Source organism: Salarias fasciatus, chromosome 7 (genome assembly GCF_902148845.1).
Source record: "Salarias fasciatus chromosome 7, fSalaFa1.1, whole genome shotgun sequence".
Taxonomy (NCBI): domain Eukaryota; kingdom Metazoa; phylum Chordata; class Actinopteri; order Blenniiformes; family Blenniidae; genus Salarias; species Salarias fasciatus.
Genome location: NC_043751.1, coordinates 312,426 through 333,309, shown reverse-complemented (window position 1 = coordinate 333,309; position 20,884 = coordinate 312,426). Strand labels below are relative to the sequence as shown.

General features: G+C 50.2%; 2 protein-coding genes across 3 annotated transcripts in view; both read left to right on the top strand.

Moving 5' to 3' along the window:
* Nucleotides 1-3,973, top strand: part of LOC115391443 (kinesin-like protein KIF21A) — a 29,197-nt gene extending 25,224 nt beyond the window's left edge. Inside the window, 7 exon segments of the mRNA XM_030095708.1 lie at nt 497-633; nt 811-985; nt 1,052-1,216; nt 1,380-1,497; nt 1,597-1,767; nt 1,928-2,127; nt 2,284-3,973. Of these exon segments, the coding sequence (XP_029951568.1) occupies nt 497-633; nt 811-985; nt 1,052-1,216; nt 1,380-1,497; nt 1,597-1,767; nt 1,928-2,127; nt 2,284-2,374 (1,057 nt within the window). The 3' untranslated portion in view covers nt 2,375-3,973.
* A 4,369-nt stretch (nt 3,974-8,342) lies between these two features.
* Nucleotides 8,343-20,884, top strand: part of LOC115391444 (copine-8-like) — a 62,695-nt gene continuing 50,153 nt past the window's right edge. For both annotated transcript variants that reach the window (XM_030095710.1, XM_030095709.1), the window contains exons 1-2: nt 8,343-8,449; nt 19,338-19,378. In XM_030095710.1, the coding sequence (XP_029951570.1) occupies nt 8,367-8,449; nt 19,338-19,378 (124 nt within the window). In that variant the 5' untranslated portion in view covers nt 8,343-8,366. The remainder of the gene's footprint in view (nt 8,450-19,337; nt 19,379-20,884) is intronic.

Sequence of the window (20,884 nt, the reverse complement as noted above, 5' to 3'; positions counted from 1 at the left end):
TGTGTGCGCGTGTGTGTGTGTGTGTGCGCGGCCTGCCAGTGGAACACATGGTATCATCATTGATTATGTATCAGTGCAGGAAGTGCGGTGTTTAATCCTCCTCAGTCCTCTGCCGTATGTAACCATATTGACTATTTGACATTAACTCCTCTGGTCCTCCACCTGTCCCCCTGTCCTCCTGTCCCCCTGTCCTCCTGTCCTCTCTGTCTTGATGCTCTGATGGTCACACTGACCGTGACGTGGCTGAACGCAGCCAGTCTCACCGTCGTCTTGGTGGTTCTTGCTCCCTGCTCTGGTTTCCTCTCCACAGCCGGGGTGATCTGGTTCTTCTTCTTCTTCTGTTCCGACCGGCGGCATCGTGTTAATCAGCTGCACACGGCGCATGTCTCAGTGTGATCTCTGCCTTCGCCTCCTCGCTCTGATTACACACCGTTACATCAGTGCTGGCCCCCTGCCCCCTGTGATGAGTGTGTGCGTGTGTGTGTGTGTGTTCCAGGGGGGTCATTAACCCGGTGCCATCCACCAAGAGCAGCCGCTTGGCGCCGCTGCAGTGCGTCCACGTGGCGGAGGGCCACAGTAAAGCGGTTCTGTGTGTGGACTGCACCGATGACCTCCTGTTCACCGGATCTAAAGGTGAGCGCCTGCAGCCGCATCGCCGTCGCGTCATCAGCCCTCCGGATTCATTCAGGCTGGTTAAAACGAACCCCTCTGACGCGTCGACGTCGCTGTGAATGCCGTGTCCGGGTTGAGTTCAGCAGTGCCTCGCTGGGGACGCTGTCCTCTGACGTGCGGCGGCTCCGTGTCCTGCAGATCGGACCTGTAAGGTGTGGAACCTGGTGACGGGGCAGGAGATAATGTCCCTGGCCGGTCACCCCAACAACGTGGTGTCGGTGCGCTACAGCTCCAGCCTGGTCTTCACCGTCTCCACGTCCTCCATCAAAGTGTGGGACATCCGCGACTCGGCCAAGTGCATCCGGACGCTGACGTGAGTCTGCCGCCGCCACACTCGGCTGAGCGTCTGGAGTGAGCTGAGTCTCTGGTCTCGTCGCAGGTCGTCCGGCCAGGTGCAGCCGGGCGACGCCTGCTCCTCCAGCGCCGGCCGGACCGTCACCATCCCTGCAGGGGAGAACCAGATCAACCAGATCTGCGTGAACCCGGCCGGCTCGGTGCTGTACGCCGCGGCGGGGAACTCGGTCAGAGTGTGGGACCTGAGGAGGTGAGGGGGACAGACGTCCGTCCTTCACTCTGCTGTTCGCTGAAACCTGGACAGGCCGCAGTCCAGAAAAATGTTTTCAATAACTCTTTAAATAAACGCCTCTTTCCCCTCGTTGTGAGGTGGGCAGAAAGTTCGATCACGCCAGGGCTTTTATGTCCTCCAGGTTTGCGTCCACTGGGAAGCTGACCGGCCACCTGGGTCCCGTCATGTGTCTGACTGTGGATCGGTCCGGGAACAGCCAGGACCTGGTGATCACCGGCTCTAAAGACCACTACATCAAGGTGGGTCTGGAGAGGCAGGGCGGTGCCACGCTTCCTCTGTGCCAGGACTGATCCAGCTTCCCCCCCCCCCCCCCCCCCCCCCCCCCCCCCCTCCCGCAGCTCTTCGACGTGGCTGAAGGGTCCGTCGGCAGCATCGGCCCCTCTCACAACTTTGAGCCGCCGCATTACGACGGCATCGAGTCGCTGGTGATCCAGGGGGACATCTTCTTCAGCGGCTCCCGAGACAATGGCATCAAGAAGTGGGACCTGGACCGCAGAGACCTGCTGCAGGTAGGGGTGTGTGTGTGTGTGTGTGTGTGTGTTATATTGATTGCAGTTCTCCTGGGTCGTAGTGACGACCTGCTCTCAGTGAGGCCACCCGGAGGCGCTGGGTGTTTGGGTCATTCCTCTCTCAGGTGTTCTGACTGTCCGGTGTTCTCTGATCCACCAGCAAGTCCCCAACGCTCACCGGGACTGGGTCTGCGCTCTGGGCGTCGTGCCCGGCTCTCCGGCCCTGCTGAGCGGCTGCAGGGCCGGGGTGCTCAAGCTGTGGCACACCGAGTCGCTGGGCTCCCTGGGAGAGCTGAAGGGTCACGAGAGCCCCATCAACAGCATTTCGGCCAACAGCAGCCTTCTGTTCACCGCCTCAGAGTGAGTCCGGCACGCCGTCGGGTTTCCGTGTCCTCTTGCTGACCGGAAGACCTGCTGACTGCTGCACATCTGGAGCTGCGAGCTCCTTTCTAACTCAGAGAACACAGCAGAAACAGCAGCTTGTTGAAATCCCCCGGTGTGTTCTTGTGCCTGCAGCGACCGCACGGTGAAGATCTGGCGAGCGCGTGGCGGCCTGGACGGCACCTACGAGACGGGGGACAATGTGGACGAGGTTTCCAGTACATGAAGGCTTCCTGTGACGCTGCTCGCCCTGCACTTTGACCCCTGACCCCACACACACGTCCCCTGTCCAGAGCTTGAAGTCTTACCGATCAGAGCTAGTTGAAAGTGTTGCTAATGCTAATGACTCTTTCTGTAGTCACACCCTGAGCCAGAGGCGAAGGTTTGTGTTCCATGTGAACGTTGAGAAGGTTTCAGAGCTGATGGGTTGGTAGCGGGCCTTCACAACCCTCTCATCCACTTCACCGCGCTGTTTCTCTCCCGTCGCTCCTGATCCTCAAGTAACTCCAGTGTCTTTTCTCTGCCTGTACGACACAAATCGTCGTCCTCTCGTGACTCTTCCTTTTCAGACCGAGCTTCAGATCAGTGAAACTTAAATATTTATATGAATATAGTCTGCTACCACTAAAGAAAGGTCTGAAGTCTCCTTTGAAACTCACTAAATCAAATACTTTGCTTTTCCTGAAGCAAAACCAAAGTGTAAAAGTGGTTAAAACATGCTGTGTTTCCCTCTGAGGTGTGAACTGTGAGGCTAAGGCTAACTTTATACAGCTGTGTGAAGCTTAGGCTAACTTTATACAGCTGTGTGAAGCTAACGCTAACTTTATACAGCTGTGTGAAGCTAAGGCTAACTTTATACAGCTGTGTGAAGCTAAGGCTAACTTTATACAGCTGTGTGAAGCTAACGCTAACTTGATACAGCTGTGTGAAGCTAAGGCTAACTTTATACAGCTGTGTGAAGCTAACGCTAACTTTATACAGCTGTGTGAAGGGTTCCTCGTAATGTTCATTAAATGTTTTTGGTCTGATTTGAAGTGAACACACACGTTAGCTTCATATGAGCTAACTCCTCATCTGAGACACTTGAAGGGAACGTCCAGCTGTCGGTGAACGGCGTTCATATCAGGCCGAACCAAAAGAAGACGTGTCGTGTTTCCTCCAGGTCGAACCCAGAACTGAGCTTTAGCTCCACAGCACACACACCTTAACGATCAGGCAGCAGAAGATTCAAGCTTCTCGTCTGATTCCGTGGTTAGGAGCTAATCTGCTGCTAGCTGTAGCTTGTTGCCAGTCATATCTAGCATTTTGTGCATCTACTGTTTGTTCCCAGACGTCCCTGAGCACTTGTATAAAGACGACCTCCTTGTTAATGTGAGCAGTAACCTTCACGTCTTCTCAACTCTCACTCTGCGCCTGCAGGAAGCTTCCTGTGGTGGACTCCAGGTGACGTCCACGCCTACGTAGCCGTGCATTTTGTATATACGTAATAGTTTTTTGTTTCCTTTTAGGGAGGAAGCTGGTCCTCCTGCAGGAGCTTCTCACGTAACCATCACTGAATGTTTCACGCACACACAGCAGATGCAGCGAAAGCGTCTGAGTGAATGTTAGTTTGTGGGACCATGGATTTGACGGCAGGAGGAGCTTGACGCTTTGTCTCCTCCGAGGTGGCTCGTTGTGCTCGGTGGCCTCCGGTTTGCCCAGTTTCTACTGTTTTTCTTTGTTTGCTCTCCTCTGTGAGATCCTGGTGCCTCCTCACTCCCCCTCACCCCGACTGTAGAGAATCTAATGTCAGATGTCTGGTGGGAATAAACGATATCTGTCAAAAGCAGCCGGCTCGGTGTGCTCCGTTTGCATGTTCTCCCTGTGCGCACGTGGGTTCCAGCTGTCGCACGTCCTACAGCAGGGCCAGCTGTCACATTTAGTTATTTTGGGACTGAAGAGGGAAAGTTGTTGGGCCTGAATGAAGTGAAAGGTCAGATGGAAACAGTCCTGAAAGCAGCTCAGTCGTATACTAATAATGCATTAAATAATAATTCCCTGGTCTCAGTGATCAGCGTCTGGTCGGAGGCTCGTCGGTCTGCGGTGTGAACAGGTAGACTGGTGACTTCTTTAAAACTGTTTCCTTTGTTTCATCTGTTTTCAGGAGATTTTTGACCATTTCTTTACTCCCAGCACTGCAGGTTTGTGAATTAAGCTGCTAAAACTGCTGAAACGTGAAACGACAGAAGCTGCTGCCAGTGGATGAATGTGGGAAAACAACTGAAAAAGCCAATATCAGCCATTTCTACTTGATCTATTAAACATTAACAGTTATGGGAAAACCTCTAAAATAATTTTGATCATTTCAAATGTAGAAAATAAAACTATGAAGAGCAGTTTCCCTGAATGCACTAAACTGTATTAAAATGTCTTAAAAGTTCATTGTTCTGCTCTATGGAGTGTGTGTGACGGAGAGAGACAGCAGAGGGCAGGACACACACATTTCAGGAGACGATCCGGGCTCCAGTGAGTTGAGTCTGACCGAATGCTTCACGTCTCGGTTTAAACCAAACCAAAGGTTTAATGTAAAGTCCAGCCTGGTCAGCAGGTCGCTGCTCTCACCTCCTTCATTCCTGAATTCCATCATGAAAGTCAGAAAAAACACAAAGTTCAGTGTGTTTTGATCCTCGTAGATGCACAAGTTCACCTGATTTATAGGCATCATTTGAAGCTCTTATAAAACATGAGAAATGATTCCAATCCAGTATTAACTGATAGTACTCCTATAATGTGATAAATGTCAAAATGCATGTTTTTATTTATTTAAATAGGACTTTAGAGAGTCGGTAGTGCTGAATGAAATTATGTTGAGGATCTAGTGAGAAATATTTATTTATGGGTCAGATTCTTCAGCCTCAATGGTGAAAGGTGTTGATCTGAAAAACCTAAACCAACCTGCCGTCTCTCTTCTGACCAGAATCGGCTGTATCGGCCAAGTCTGGGCAGCAAACCAGCGTGTCTTCGTTCAGTGGTTTGAACTCATCAGTGACCCACACAGCTCTGATCCAGCACATTCTCCACACACACACACACACACACACACACACACACACACACACACACACACACACACACACAGACAGAGGCCTGTCCGTCTGCTTCTCTCTGCGATATGAGTCTATTAATCCTCATTTAAAAACAGCTCCAGCAGCTGTTTCGAAGATGCGGCGTCGTGCAGATTTGTTCTCCTCGGCCTGTGGAGCGGATCCTCCAGCCCCGCAGGAGGATTCAGACCTCAGCAGAAAAGCGGCGCCGCCCGAGGCCCCATTTCCTCCGTGCTCGTTAAGAGAAGCTCGTCACTCAACAGTCCTGCTTGTTTTGGCTCTGAAGGACATTTAGACCCGAAGAAGCAGGTACTGCAGCTTCACAGGGACGAGGACGACCCCCCCACGGGGCTGGAACCACACCGCTACGTCTGAACACACCTGGAGAACCGTCACGCTCTCCACCACTGGTGCTTTTGCACTCTTGTTGCTGAATCAGTGCCCGGCTGCAGGTGACGGGAGCCCAGTGGAGTGGAGCCGAGTCGGCGCTCCTCATCGCGGGTCAGACAGGAAGTGGAGCCTTCAGAGAAAAGCAGAGCTGGATTCACCAGACTGATGTTTGATAGAGTCTCGCAGAGACGAGGGCGATAAAACATCCTTCATCCTCGGTTCATTCGGAGCCTCTCGGAGGAGACGACGGAGCGCTCTGTAAATCACTGATTCCTTTCTCATTACCGAGACTCTTCAGGTGGATTCCTCCCTCGGCGGCTGTAGAAGCTCACATCACGGTGGAACTGAAGACGAGCCGAGCTGAATCCCAACCAGCAGACGCACCATTAAAGCCTGATGTGGTGCAGGTCCTCCGTGGAACATCCAAAAACCAGGTCGGACTCATCGAGGCCTGCACACCTGAGCCGAGGGCGGGTCCGACTGCGGCGTCCGGATCAGGATCCGATCGGAGGCGGTTCCAGCACAGACCGGTTTTTAGAATCGGGAATAAAATGCGTTCCTGAGCTGACGACTGCCAGCTCCCTGAAAGAGCTGATCCAGGAGAAAGATGTCAGAAAGCGCCGTGCCGACAGTCATTAAAGGTGTGAAGCTGAGACCTTTCTCAGCTGATTAGGATTTCTGACTTCCTGGCTGGAAACACAATCAGCAGGAGCCGTCGGCGCTGCTTCCTGGCTCTCCGTGGGCGCCTCGTCTGGATGTGCCTCAGACAGACGCTGGAGACGGAGTCGCAGGATGACGACCCCACAAACCATCACAATTATCATTATTACTCCTCTCGACTGGTGAGAACGACAAACTGCAGCTGCTGGCGGAAGAACAGCCTATCTGAGCTGGAGTCTCCTGCTGACGAGCGTTTCTGCTGCTCGCTGTGTGTTTTCACCGTTCTGTGCTGAAGCGCCGTGCCGGTCAGAGTTTGGAGGAACATTTCATGTAACAGTAACTTTTTAAAGAAATGCTCCTCACAGGCTGATAGTTATTGTGGAGAACAGCACCGTGTGTCTCTAGACCAGGTCTCAGGAGAACCCGGGACTCCGACCATGTCCCCCCGGGCCCTGCGCCGGTCTGGCTCTCACCCTCAGGCCTGCTGCTGCTTTTCCAGTGATACCAGTGCTTCACCTCCTGCTGAGGCAGCTGCTTCTGATTCAGTTCCCTGAAGGAAAATATTAAATACGGCGTTTTGTTGGAGAGTCTGCTCCAAACACACGCCGGCGAGGTGAATCAGACAGGTGCTCCACCTCTCCCGGTGTGTGTGTGTCTTCAGACTAATTGAAGCTGACACACACTCCCATTTTTAGCCGGGAGGTTCACACTGCGCTGGATAATTGCGTTTGCCTTGCTCAGGTGTTTGGCTTCAGCGTTCCCCCTCCACCCTCTCCGAGCCGCCCGTCTCTCTGCAGCTCCAGGACGCCCACCAGCTGAACCCGGTCCACATCCGGCCTGGTTCATCCCTCCTCCGGTCTGGCTGATTACCTTCCAGCTGCAGAAGTTTGTGGCCTCACTTTGAGACGCTGCAGGTCTTTAATTGTTTCAAAGTTTTCTCTGGGTTTTAACTTATTTAAGTCACATTGTGAGTTTCATTACTTTTCAGCTGCGCTCCAAACACTGATAATTACATTTCCTCCCACCTGCTGGGGAAACCCAGCCGGTTCTGTGGAGAACAACGCTAATGGCACCACAGAGAGGCTTCCTGTCTTCCCCTTTGCCTTTTTTTTTTAAAAACCCTCTGATTGAGAAGAATGGCGAGGAGAGTTCACTTTTTGGAAAACTCAATATCGCACACTGCAATTAAATAATAAAATGGCTCGTTTGAAGAAGAAATGATCAGACTGCTGCTGGGATGAAAGGAAATTTAATTACAAAAGTGCAGCCTCTCCAACCTCCAGTCCCAGTTAACTGTCACGTGTTCATTAAAGCAGATGGGGGGGGGGGGGGTGTCCTCAGTGTGAGCAGGAATCTTTTCTTCTTGTCAAAGCAATTAATGGCTGCAGAGCGAGGCCGTTATGTAGAGTTAATGAGCCTGTGATGTGGGTTTTGAAGGGCAGATGGCCGCACAGGGCTTTACATGAGGCCGTCTGAAGACTCAAACCGGGAGCAGAGCTTCCCACTTCCCCTCCGTGCACAGCACGTGCACGACGGCCCAGGATATCAGCTGGCGCGGGCTTTGCTGTTCCAATCAGTGTAAATATCTGTGATTATACTCCTGGTTCTGGTGCATCTCTTGGAAAAAGATGAGGAGCAGGAACCGAATTAGAAGCAGGACGATTTCTGCTGGATTTTCCCCAAAAAACGCCTCAATATGAATCAGTCCCCGAGTCTCTCTCTCGCTCTCTCTCTCTCTCTCTCTCTCTCTCTCTCTCTCTCTCTCTCTCTCGCCCTCTCTCTCGCGCTCTCTCTCTCTCTCTCCGCCCCTCCCTCCCTCTCTCTCTCTCTCTCTCTCTCTCTCTCCGCCCCTCCCTCCCTCCCTCTCTCTCTCTCTCTCTCCTCTGGATGTCGGGAGCGCTCTCAGAGCGTCTCCTGCGCGCTCCGTGTCCGCAGCGTGTCCGCTCCTCTGCCGCTCCTCTCCGCTCCTCTCTCCGCCTCTCCTCCCTCCGTCGCTCCGTCTCTCCGCTCCGAGCCTCCCGCCTCCCCCGGGCCGCCGGTCCCGGCCCCCCATGCGGCTCCGTGGATAGGGAGACCCGCAGCCTCATGACCATGGCGTGCATCGGGGACGCGGACCCCTTCACCGCTGCGATACCGGCCACCAAAGTGGAGCTGACGGTTTCCTGCAGGTGAGTCCCGCTCAACTTCACCACCGACCTGGTCCAGGTCCAGGTCCGGGTCCAGGTCCAGGTCCAGCCCTGGACCACTGGAGTCCACTCAGCATCTTCACTCCTTCGGTCTGGTTTCTTGTTGTGCTTGGAAGAGCCCAGAATAATAAGGAAAGAAACATTCTTCTCAAAGGTTAATCAACATGTTTCTTTTATCTGTTTCACAAAAATAACTTTTCTGTTGATCTTCTGTCTAAATACAACAGAATAACTGCTGCCTTTTAAAGTGACTGGACTGAAATAGAAAGAAAATGGTCAGAAAAATGCTCCTGTTTGAGAAACTGAAGGAGATCTCTCCCGTCTCCAGCTGTGACGGAGTGGTTCAAACAGCTGCAGCTGCCTCTGCTCTTCGTTTTCGTGTCTTTCTGCCTCTTTCACCTTCTTGACCTTTCTGCTCGCGGAGCTCTTCGCCTCTGATCGGCCCGGAGCAGAGCGGGGAGTGTGGAGGTTTTTCCCGACTTGATCTGAAAAGCAGCATTTTGGCATGCTGTGTTCACGATATCAGTACGGCTGTTCTGACATCCGAGCCGTTTCAACAGGCACACTGGGAGGTGGGAGAACCTGAGACCTCCGGCAGTGTCGGCACCGTCCTCCCTCCCTGGTCGCGGTCTGCTCGGGTCCAGATCGCTGCTGCTGCTGCTGCTGTGGCTCGGCTGCCTTCATCCTTCTGCTTGTGATGAAGTGTTGAGTTGTTAAAATGGAATGGAAGAAGGAACCCTCAGGCAGAGCTGACGAATGAAGACGGAGCTCCGTCCCATCAGAAGAAGAAGAGGTGAACATCTTCCTCTGCACCAGACGCAGACTAAAGATCAGGAGGAGGAGGATTATGCTGCTGCTGCTGCTGGTGATGATGATGATGATGATGATGATGATGATGGTGATGACAGTGATGTTATGATGAAGATGATGATGATGGTGTGGTGCAGGTGTTGGTGATGATGATGATGGTGATGATGAAGATAGTGATGGGACTGAGCCACTTTATTTCCATGAAGTTGTTAACTTGAATGTTCTTGAACAAGTGGTGAGAAAAGTGTCTGACTGTCGACTGGATGGTGCAGACACACAGTAACATCTGTATCAGTGATCCCAGTGTAACATCTGTATGACTCTGTTTGTGTTGTTTGTATTTATGTAAATTTGCAGATGACTTGTTTGGTTTTGGGGTCAGAGGTCAGTCCTACACGTCACATTGCAGTGAAGCAGTGAAGATAACCACAGCTCACTTTCCTTCTGACCCTTTTTAACCAATGTGCTTTGCTACAAATGCCAAGGTTGTTGCTTTCACTTTCCTTTTTAATTAATGTCATTAATAAATTTGCGGTTCCTCGTGTCATTTTGACTGAGGCTCTCCTGCAGTCTGTCCGTTCTGTCAGACTGAATCTCAACATCATCATCATCGTAGTTCAGGTCCTGAAACTCACTAATTTGATAACAACCAACCTGATTTCCCATGTGGCTGTTTGACGTAACCGTCAGTAGCTGTTGTTTTCTGGGGGGTTTATGGGAACATCTGCTCCACATTAACAGCGGCTATGAAAATATGCTGATGAGAGCCGAGATGTCGTGTGAGAGAGGACGGCGTGAGGGGAGACACTGCCGCTTCCATCTTCAAAACATCACTCTGACAGCGTGCCGCTTCAGCTTTTAGAGGAGAAACTGCAAATCCTCCTCATGACTGTTGAGTCCTGCCATCTTCTGCAAAAAGCAGTCAAGTAACAGCAGCAACTGATCAGCTTAGGTTTTAGTTGAGTTGGATCTGTAGACCAGAAGGAGGTCTGTAGCCCGGATCAGGGTCTGTGGACCCAGTGTAAGCGTCAGCGTGTTGTCTTCCTCTGAGATGACGGCAGCCTTGAGCCTTCTTCGCTCCAGATCTCCAGTCTGTGTCTGTCTGCTTCTTCTAATCACTACTTCATTTTAATAACTGCTGACGTTAATTATAGATCAGAGAACACGGTCCTGCTTCCATCTCCACTGTTAGCGAGCTGCGCCGCGCCGAGAGGCGCCGACGGATCGGAATGATTCTGAGACCTCTGCCTGTAAGGAGCCGTCCTGAAGCCTCTCTGTGGGCGGAGGGCGGCTGCCGACCAGTGGCTGAAACCTGGTGGGACTGTGTTTAGTGACTCACACATGGCTTTTACAGTCAGACCGTCAAAGTCCAGCTCGTCATGTGGTAACATGGGCAGGTTCCTCTGCCGGTTCTTCTTCTGCTGGGCTCATGGGTTCTCAGCTGATCTGGGGATTTATTCATTCTGTGTTCAACGAAGACTCAACTAAGTCTCAACTTCAACTAAGACGAAGACTCGCAGCCGCATTACTTTTCTCTGGACGATAGTCGCACTGAGAACACGCACGGTCAATTTTAGCTGCCGAGCTGATGCAGGACTGTCGCAGCCAGAGATCTTTCCAGGCCTCGGGTTGTGGGCGGTGTGATTTTCCCACTCGGATCATTGAATCATTGAAAGGAAAACCTGTGAAAGCCAAAGCGTGTATTCTGCAGTGACGGGAGTTTGTGCTCATGAAATAATATTTTTTTTTTGTAAACTCTGCTGTTTGTGATTCTACCTGTTTTTAAAGGGATACTTCAACATTTTGGCAAATTGGCCCATTTAGCGCAATTCCTTAGTCATTTCAAACAGCATACTTACTGTTTTTGTGAGGGCGAGCTGTTGTTTATCCAGAGGTGAGTCGGGGAAGGTTTTCGGGACGGACACAATGGAAGTGGATGGTATTTTGTTCCCCCTCGTCAAACTCATCAAATACACAATCCAACAACCCCAAAACACTTTGGTGGACACGTTATAATCCCCACATTCACTACGCTGTGGAATATTAATGCAAAATTACCAGATTGAGTTGTTTATGCGAAGATTGCTAAGACGGAACTACTTACTAAACATGGCGTCTGGGCGTAGTGATTTCAAAAGAAAAAGTAGTTCCCAGTATTTGCTTCAGTGTCGTAACGCTACAATATTATTTGTTGGTGTTCCACAGCGTAGTGAATGTGGGGATTATAACGTGTCCACCAAAGTGTTTTGGGGTTGTTGGATTGTGTATTTGATGAGTTTGACGAGGGGGAACAAAAATACCATCCACTTCCATTGTGTCCGTCCCGAAAACCTTCCCCGACTCACCTCTGAATAAACAACAGCTCGCCCTCACAAAAACAGTAAGTATGCTGTTCAAAATGACTGAGGAATTGCGCTAAATGGGCCAATTTGCCAAAATGTTGAAGTATCGCTTTAAAAGAGCTCCTCAGCTGACTTTATTGCATTTTTGGCACATATTGCATTTTTTAAGAGCCAAAATCTCATTTATTTGCTCTTGTGTTCCTATGTATTTGATAATTTTGTCTTCCAATTGTGTCTCAAAATATTTACAACTCACGTTACAGCTAATAACTGAAAATCTCAGACTCATTTGAAGCAGTGCAGGTGAAATACGACAGGAAGTTTAATTCCATCTGTTCAGCCCCAGATGAGCCTTTGAAGATGGATGGAAGTCAAATGTATCGTCGGACGCACAAAGTTCAAGCCAGAGGATCAGTCAGTAATGTCACGCAGAAGGAGCCGAACACAACCTATCCTGACAAAGTGAAGGTGGCGGAGGAAGTCCATCCGAAGACGCCCAGAAGATCTGCGGGTTCCACCTGCCACAGTGCCAAGGATCTTCACCGGCACCTGTTCTCATGCAGATGAAGCGTCACCTGACACCCAGTGCTGCAATGCACCGGTGTTTTGAGGACAATCCCGACTTTCCTGATGATTGGTTGAGCGGCGACGGGCTCTTCCTCTCTGAACCGTCAGTAACGAGAGCCGTGACCTTTGGGTTCATCAGAGGCCCTTCGGTCTGACCCCAGTGGCTGCTTCAAGTTTTTACTTTTCTTCTCCAGCAGTGAAGTTGACTTTTCTACGGATCGTTGTTGAAATTACATTTCCCGTGTGTGTGTGTGTGTGTGTGTGTGTGTGTGTGTGTGTGTGTGTGTGTGTGTGTGTGTGTGTGTGTGTGTGTGTGTGTGTGTGTGTGTGTGTGTGTGTGTGTGTGTGTGTGTGTGTGTGTGTGTGTGTGTGTGTGTGTGTGTGTGTGTGTGTGTGTGTGTGTGTGTGTGTGTGTGTGTGGTGTGTGTGTGTGTGTGTGTGTGTGTGTGTGTGTGTGTGTGTTCTTGTATTTCTATCCTTGTCGGGGCCAAATGTCCCCACAAGGATAGCAAAACGTGGAACGACGTGCCTTGTGGGGACCTTTTTCCGGTCCTAAGTAGGAGAAACAGTGTTTTCTTGACCATGTTGTTGTTACTGAAAAAAGTAAAAGTGCAAAAACATTTCTTTAGGGTTAGGCTTTGTTTTAGTGTGGGTTAGGGTTAGGGTAAGGGTCAGGGTTAGGGGCTAGACATGAATGGGAGTCAATGGAAGGTCCCCACAAGGATAGAAATACGAGACTGTGCGTGTGTGTGTGTGTGTGTGTGTGTGTGTGTGTGTGTGTGTGTGTGTGTGTGTGTGTGTGTGTGTGCGTGCGCAGCAGCCAAACACACCGAGCGCCACACTCAGAACCATTAAGGTGTGTTAATACACACACATGCTGTCTGCTGGCCTCTGGCTCAGCAGATAGAAACATCAGACCTCCTCTGAAGCTGCGGGGACGCCCGGCCTCAGTGAGTGTGTGTGTGTGTGTATATGTGTGTTACGTGCACACGGCCGCCCTGTGGTCTGAGAAGCCTCGGTGGAGGGATGTGTGTGACCTTTGGGCTTGAGAGGTGTGAAGAATCGACGTGTGCTGATGCGTCTGTATTGAGGCCGGACGGCGACCTGCTGAGAGGCCGGTCAATGTGTCACAGCCAATGCTGCGCTTTCCCCCAGGAAGGTGAAGAAACAGACAGATGGACTTATCGGAGCCCAGAGCTCAGCACTGACTTCTCCTACTTCTCTAGTCTTCTCATAAGAGGCTGAAATGACGGCGACGGACACACGGTTCTGGTCCTGTAAAAACTCCAGGGAAATGCGGGGATTTGTAAACATTCTTGATCGAGGATTGTTGAGAGAAAAGTTGTGATTGATGCCCAGTGTGACTGTCTGCCACCCGGAGCTGGACTCATGTTACTGAAGAGATGGACGAGTCTCACTGGGACTGGTGGTGATGGAGGGACGGTGGAGTGGTGCTCATTACTGGAAGGAGGGATGGAAGGAGGGATGATGGGTAGATGTCGCTGCTTGTGGTTCGAGACAGAGGTCAGGCTGGACGGATCATTCTCTCACTGTAAACTGTGTGCAGACATGACAAACCACTGCACACGTTGTCCACAAAACACACCTCCTGCACTACGAGCTCAGAGTTTCTGCCCGGCCTCCATCAATCAGCTGATTTACGGCTCATCAACACATTTCAGAACTGACATGGCTGTGACTATTCTGTGATTATTCTGTAGCCTGACGTGTTGAAATGGTGGAAAAAGTGCAGGATGGAGAGAATGAGGGGAGAATACACCTGCTTGATGCATCTGAGGTGTTTTCCAGGCGTCTTTCTTCCCCCTCATGTTCATTACTCCACGCAGTAAAAGCTTCGGCCGCCTGAATCTTTTGTATTTCAAAGTAAAACATTCCGGAGCAGAAAACCAGTGGGAGTAGGTCGTCCTCAGGTGGCAGTCTCAGACCACGGGGGTCCGGCGGGGGCCTGGGGGGTCCAGGGGGGGTCAGGGGGTCACGCTGGGGTGGCGGTGGTAATGAGGATTCTGCAGCGCTAATTAAGGCAGCGTTCAGCCAGCGTCCGTCTTCTGCTGGTTCCTGAGAGCAGCTGCTTGGCCTGGTGGCCTTCACCTCTGAATCAGCAGCTTCCTTATCTTCATCATCTTCATCATCTTCATCAGCCTCATCAGCTTCTCACAGGCCACATCTTTTAACCTCAGAAAACATTCAGTCTTTGAAGAACAGGATCTTGCTGAATTTGTGTCGGTATTTTGTTCCGTTTCCATTTATTGAATATTTATTTACATGCTGAACTTTTGCATTCTTGCTTTTGTTTCATCGTTTTTTGAATTTCCTGATGCACGTGGAGTTTGATAACAGAAATTCATCACTGCTTTGGGTTGTTTTTGTTAGTTTTTACTTTGTTTTAGATTGACTGGAATGTCAAGTGACGGTAAACCTTTTAGGTTGCAGCTTTTAGTTAGAATAATGCGTCACTTTCATTTCTGTTGAGGATTATCTGTGATCGTCGCTGTCTGGGTTTCTTTTTTCTTTTTCTTTTCTTCAAAATGATACAGAGATGATCTGAAGACAGGACAGCTCCAGTGTTTTAAATTCAGATATCTTATCATCTAATACACATTAATCAAGCGTTTGCAGACCCGTCCATCTCCATGGATCTCCTCCGCTCTGCAGACTCGGAGCTGAAGCCAGTGTTTCATGGTTGGTTCTGCAGTGATCACCGTGGACACTGGAGATGTTTTCACAGGGAAGGTTATTGTTCTGTAAAAACCACGGCGCCTAAATGAAGCCATTATTCAAACGGCGAGGTCGTTTGTTTGTTCTTCCCATTAAATATTTCATGGCTCTTCCCTCTGCCTGCTGCAGACTGAACCCTTCTGGGAAGAGACCAGCCTTTATTTTTCTCACGTGTTTGCACATTTTGCATTTTTTTGACTTGACTTCATTCTGGGATGTACAGCAAAGACTCGTTCAGACAGAGAGAGAAAATGTGAGAAAATCATTGTGAGTTAAGAGTGTTTTAGTCTTCAAAGGCGGATTGATCGCTCGGGCTCGGAGTTTTCTTTAGCCTGGATTGAGTGTATTGATCCAGTGTTATCCTCCCAGCAAGGATACTTGTGCTGTTCATTACTGCTGCTCTGTGGGCGGCGGGGAACCTCTTTATTAGCTGATTTAACTGCTGCCGCTCGGAGAGGAAGTCAAACTGCACGCAGGGCGAAATGTCAAGCTCCTGGGCTTCAGCGGGCGAAGCGAGAAACCGCCCACACCGCAGTCAAGAGCTCCCCGAACCTCAGAGGCAGCAGGGTGGAGCGGGTGGTGCCGGTGGTGCCGGAGCCGCTCCGCCGGGTTCATTCACAGCAGGAGGTCCGTCTGCAGCAGAAAGATCAACCCTGCTGCTCTTCAGTGGGAGAGTTTCTGCCTGCTTCACCAGCTTCTCCCTCCTTCTGCTGCTGTGTGAATGAACCAGTTCAGAGCAATTAATGCGAAGGTTTCCTCAGAGCGGCGTTATTTAACAGCGGCCTCTTTTACATGCATGTTTTATTCAACACGACCGTAAACAATCCATTCGAAAGGACGCTAAAGAGAGCGATCCTCGTGTCCGTGGTCCCCAGTTTAAACCGGTCACAGTATCTGTGTGAAAGTGTTCCCTCCCACTTTTCAGGTTCTGATCTTTGTCGTCGGCAGTCTTCAGAACTTCACGCTGCTTTTGAAACCTTCTATTTTTGAACCTATTAATTCATCATTCAGCGGTTGAGACGTACCTTGTTTTGAAGAGAAGACGGCAGGATCTGCTGCCCTGTAGGAAGAAGTGACGTTCCACAGAACACCTCATATTTTCAGTGACGTATCAGAAACATAAACATCTACATTTTTGGTAATCAACCATCAAGCGCTGGACTGTTTCCTCTCGTTGTGAACAGACCAAACACTGGGTGGAAACCACTGCTGTAGATCACTGTCATTCAGACAAGTCAAAGTAAAAGTGTGCTCAGGTCTGTGTATTGGACCTGACATGTGGACCAGTCCTCTGTGGTCCACTGTGATCGTTTGTCTCCAGTGAAGCCGAAGCGTCTGAGTTACATGACGACTTCTCACAGCTGCTTTCGAAAGCCCGCAGGGCCGTTCACGTCGCTTACAACTGGGAGACTGGCTTTCTCCATATTGTGCCGTGCTGACAGCGGAGGTGGAGGATGGTGGGGGAGCGAGGGGGGGGCGGGGGGGGGGGCTCATGTTGTCACGCTCGCTGTGGGACGATCGCTTCGTCGCCGTCCTGTCTGACAGGCGGCGGACTGCTGATGGCCGCTGATCCACATCAGGCAGATCTGCTGATCCCGCTGAGGCCCGCGTGGTAAAACGCCATGTCGGCTGTCCAGAGCCCCCCACCGGCCCCCCACCAGCCCCCCACCGGCCCTTCCCTGGCTCACAGACCTTAAATAAATGATAGTAAACGGTGGAACGGAGCCCAGGCCTATCAGGACTGTGTGACTGACAGAAAGTCTTCAGAGATGGAGGAACTGTGAGAAGTGGAAGAATTCACCTGCCAGACGGGATAAACGTCCAGCAGACAGGAAATACTGTACCACTCCGTCCCAGAGGAGGAGGAGGAGAGGAGAGGAGAGGAGAGGAGAGGAGGAGGAGGAGAGGAAATACTGTACCACTCCGTCCCAGAGGAGGAGGAGGAGAGGAGAGGAGGAGAGGAGAGGAGAGGAGGAGGAGGAGAGGAAATACTGTACCACTCCGTCCCAGAGGAGGAGGAGGAGGAGAGGAGAGGAGAGGAGGAGGAGGAAGAAGAGGAGGAGAGGAAATACTGTACCACTCCATCCCAGAGGAGGAGGAGGAGAGGAGAGGAGAGGAGGAGGAGGAGAGGAAATACTGTACCACTCCGTCCCAGAGGAGGAGGAGGAGAGGAGAGGAGAGGAGAGGGAGAGGAGAGGAGAGGAGGAGGAGGAGAGGAGAGGAGAGGAGAGGAGGAGGAGGGGAAGAGGAGGAGGAGGAGAGGAGAGGAGGAGGAAGAAGAGGAGGAGAGGAAATACTGTACCACTCCGTCCCAGAGGAGGAGGAGGAGAGGAGAGGAGAGGAGAGGGAGGAGGAGGAGGAGAGGAGGAGGCGGAGGAGGAGAGGAGAGGAGGAGGAAGAAGAGGAGGAGAGGAAATACTGTACCACTCCGTCCCAGAGGAGGAGGAGGAGGACGAGGAGGAGGAGGAGGAAGAAGAGGAGGAGAGGAAATACTGTACCACTCCGTCCCAGAGGAGAGGAGGAGGACGAGGAGGAGGAGGGGAGGAAGAGGAAGAAAGAGGGAAGGAGGAAAAGAGGAGGAGGAGAAAGAGCAGGAGTGAAGGAAAAATGAGGAGAGCAGGAGGGAGAGGAAAAGAAGGAAGAATTGAGGAGGAAGGTTGAGGACGAGTAAGATTCATGCATAGGAGAAGGGGGAGGAGAGGAGGACAAGGAAAGAGGATGAGATAATCAGGAGGACAAAGAGCAGGGGTGTGTGTGTGTGTGTGTGTGCGTGCGTTCTCGTATTTCTATCCTTGTTGGGGCCAAATGTCCCCACAAGGATAGCAAAACGTGGAACGACGTGCCTTGTGGGGACCTTTTTCCGGTCCTAAGTAGGAGAAACAGTGTTTTTCTTGACCATGTTGTTGTTACTGAAAAAAGTAAAAGTGCAAAAACATTTCTTTAGGGTTAGGCTTTGTTGTGGTGTGGGTTAGGGTTAGGGTAAGGGTCAGGGTTAGGGGCTAGACATGAATGGGAGTCAATGGACGGTCCCCACAAGGATAGAAATACAAGACTGCGCGTGCGTGCGTGTGTGGTAACATTCCTGTGATCAAAGTGCACTTGAGGGCTTCCACCTGCCCCCTCCCCCTCCTCCTCCTCCTCCTTTTTCTCTACCTCTTCCTCTTCTCCCTCCTCCTCCTCTTCCTCCTCCTCCCCCCATCCTCCTCCTCCCCCTCCTCCCCCTCCTCCTCTTCCTCCCCCTCCTCCTCTTCCTCTTCCTCCTCCTCTTCCTCTTCCTCCCCCTCCTCCTCTTCCTCTTCCTCCTCCTCTTCCTCTTCCTCCTCCTCCTCCTCCCCCTCCTCCTGGTCTGGGAGGTCCGAGCGGAGAATCTGGTAGTTCATCAAACATTGATGGTGGTCGTCCCTCCTCGACATCAGAATCACATTAGAAATCCCTCCAGTTACATCACAGCAGCCCAAACATGGCGGCTGCAGCTTCTCATACCTGGATGTGAGGCTGGGAGGGGGAGGGGGGGGGGGGGGGGAGGGGGAGGGGGAGGGGAGTTCCAGGGAGAAAACAGGGAAACAGTCGATGTGTGCTCGCCTCCTGATTTGTGGACACAAACAAGGAAGAGGAATCAGGATTTCATTTAATAGTGCTTGTTTTTTTTGTTCCACACTATATTTGACCTCAGCGTTGAACCGACACCTGGTACAGAAGTCTGCCTTGCTCTGATATGGTTCTTGTCTGATTCTCTTTTTAGCGCTGCATTGTTCATGGATTAATACTAATCAAAGAAACATTTCTCAGGGGATGAGCTGATCTGAGCACCTCACACATTTCCTTATATGGTCATCCGCTTAAGACAAACCAGCAGGGGGCGGACGGTGAGGCTGAGGTCAAATTACCAAAACTTCAGCTCCATTCAGTGGAAAGAGGGTTGTTGAACATCAAGCGGTGACACTGTCACGTCAGTAAAAGCCTCGAACGTCACAACGGCACTGTGAATCTGTGAAAATGCTTCCCAGTGGGCAACGCTTTGGAAATGCTCTGTCTGTCTCAACAAGAAAACACACTTTCCTGAAACACGTACAGTTCTTCTCCACGAGCTCCACTGTTACCGTCAGTTGTTTTTCTGCTCACGTGTGAGTAGGTGAATCACAGCAGTGGAGGTTTCAGTGTGCTTCTTCAGAACTGAACAGCTCTTCTGAAACAAAGCGAACTTTTACTATCATTTCCCACAATCTTGTGATTAAAACTCTCAGCAGCAGAACCTCACCAACATGTTCCTCAGTTTTGTGCACATGTTAAGAAAATGGAGGCTAAACTAAGAGTGTCAGAGTTTTAATCATCAAAGAACTGAAGCCGCTTTTCTTTCTGTTGAAGTGGCGTATAACCGATATGTCAATATGTCTCTTTGTTTTCTTCTTTTTCAGGAACCTGCTGGATAGAGACACTTTCTCCAAGTCTGATCCAAGTAAGGACACACACACACACACACACACACACACACACACACACACACACACACACACACACACACACACACACACACACACACACACGTAATAATGCATGGACAGTAAACATAGTGCTGTCCATGGTGCTGAAGTCTCCAATTAATATAGCTACTAGGTACATTGTGTGAAATACACACACGCACAAATACATGTGTGCGCATGCACGCCCGCACACACACACACACACACACACACACACACACACACACACACACACACAGAGTAGCTCTTAGAATTATGCAAAACTGTAAACATAGTACTGTCCATGGTGCTGAAGCTTCCAGTCAATACAGTTATATTGTGTGAAAGACACCCACACACACACACACACACACACACACACACACACACACACACACACACACACACACGCACACACACACACTTATACTTCTATAGTTCTGAAGACACTCAGTGACATAATGCATTTCCTAGCCTCTTTCCCTTACCTAACCCAAACCATCAAAAATTAATGCCTAACCCTAACCCAGACTTAATCTAAGCCTAAGTCTATCCCCAACCCAAAAATCAAAAAGATCTGGAGAAAAGTGAGGACCGGCAAAAGTGTCCTCACTTTGCAAAAATGCCTTTACTGTTTTGGTTAAAAGTTTATTCTGGTTCTCACAACTGAGAATATAAGAACACACACACACACACACACACACACACACACACACACACACACAGATGCTCATGAAATTATGCATGGACAGTAAACATGGTGCTGTCCATGGTGCTGAAGTTTTCAATTAATACAGTTTATTTGGTTACATTGTGTGAAACACACACACACACACACGCAAAAATACATGTGTGCACATGCACACACCACAAACACACACACACACAGATGCTCATGAAATTATGCATGGACAGTAAACATAGTACTGTCCGTGGTGCTGAAGTTTCCAGTTAATATCAATCAATCAATCAATGTATTTTTGTATAGCCCAGTATCACAACAACAGTTGCCTCAGAGGGCTTCAAGATGTTACATTGATTGGTAAAAATTTCAAAGATTGATAATGACTTTGATAATAACAATGAATCACAGTGTAGTGTCGATATAAACAGTCCACTGACAGAACAGAGTGAGAACGTTGACATCAGACCAATAAACATAGTGGCATGAACAGTCCACAACAGCTCGTCAATGACTGAACCAAGTCATGTTATAATGTTAAAACAATACAAACAATGAATAAGCATAATGTTAATATGTCAAATTCACAGTAACGAGACAAAACGAAGCAACCACCGCCTTAGACCCTCACATCCGGCAAGAAAAAAAACTCCAGAAACCCAGTGGGAAAAATAGAAATCTTGGGGAGAACCACAGTATGGAGGGATCCCACTCCCAGGGACGGACAGCTTTGGCAACAGCTAGCATGAGACAATAAGAAGTAAAGCCTAGGACAATGTTGAGGACAGTCTGTTGGACGGTCCAGCACAAGAACCACGGA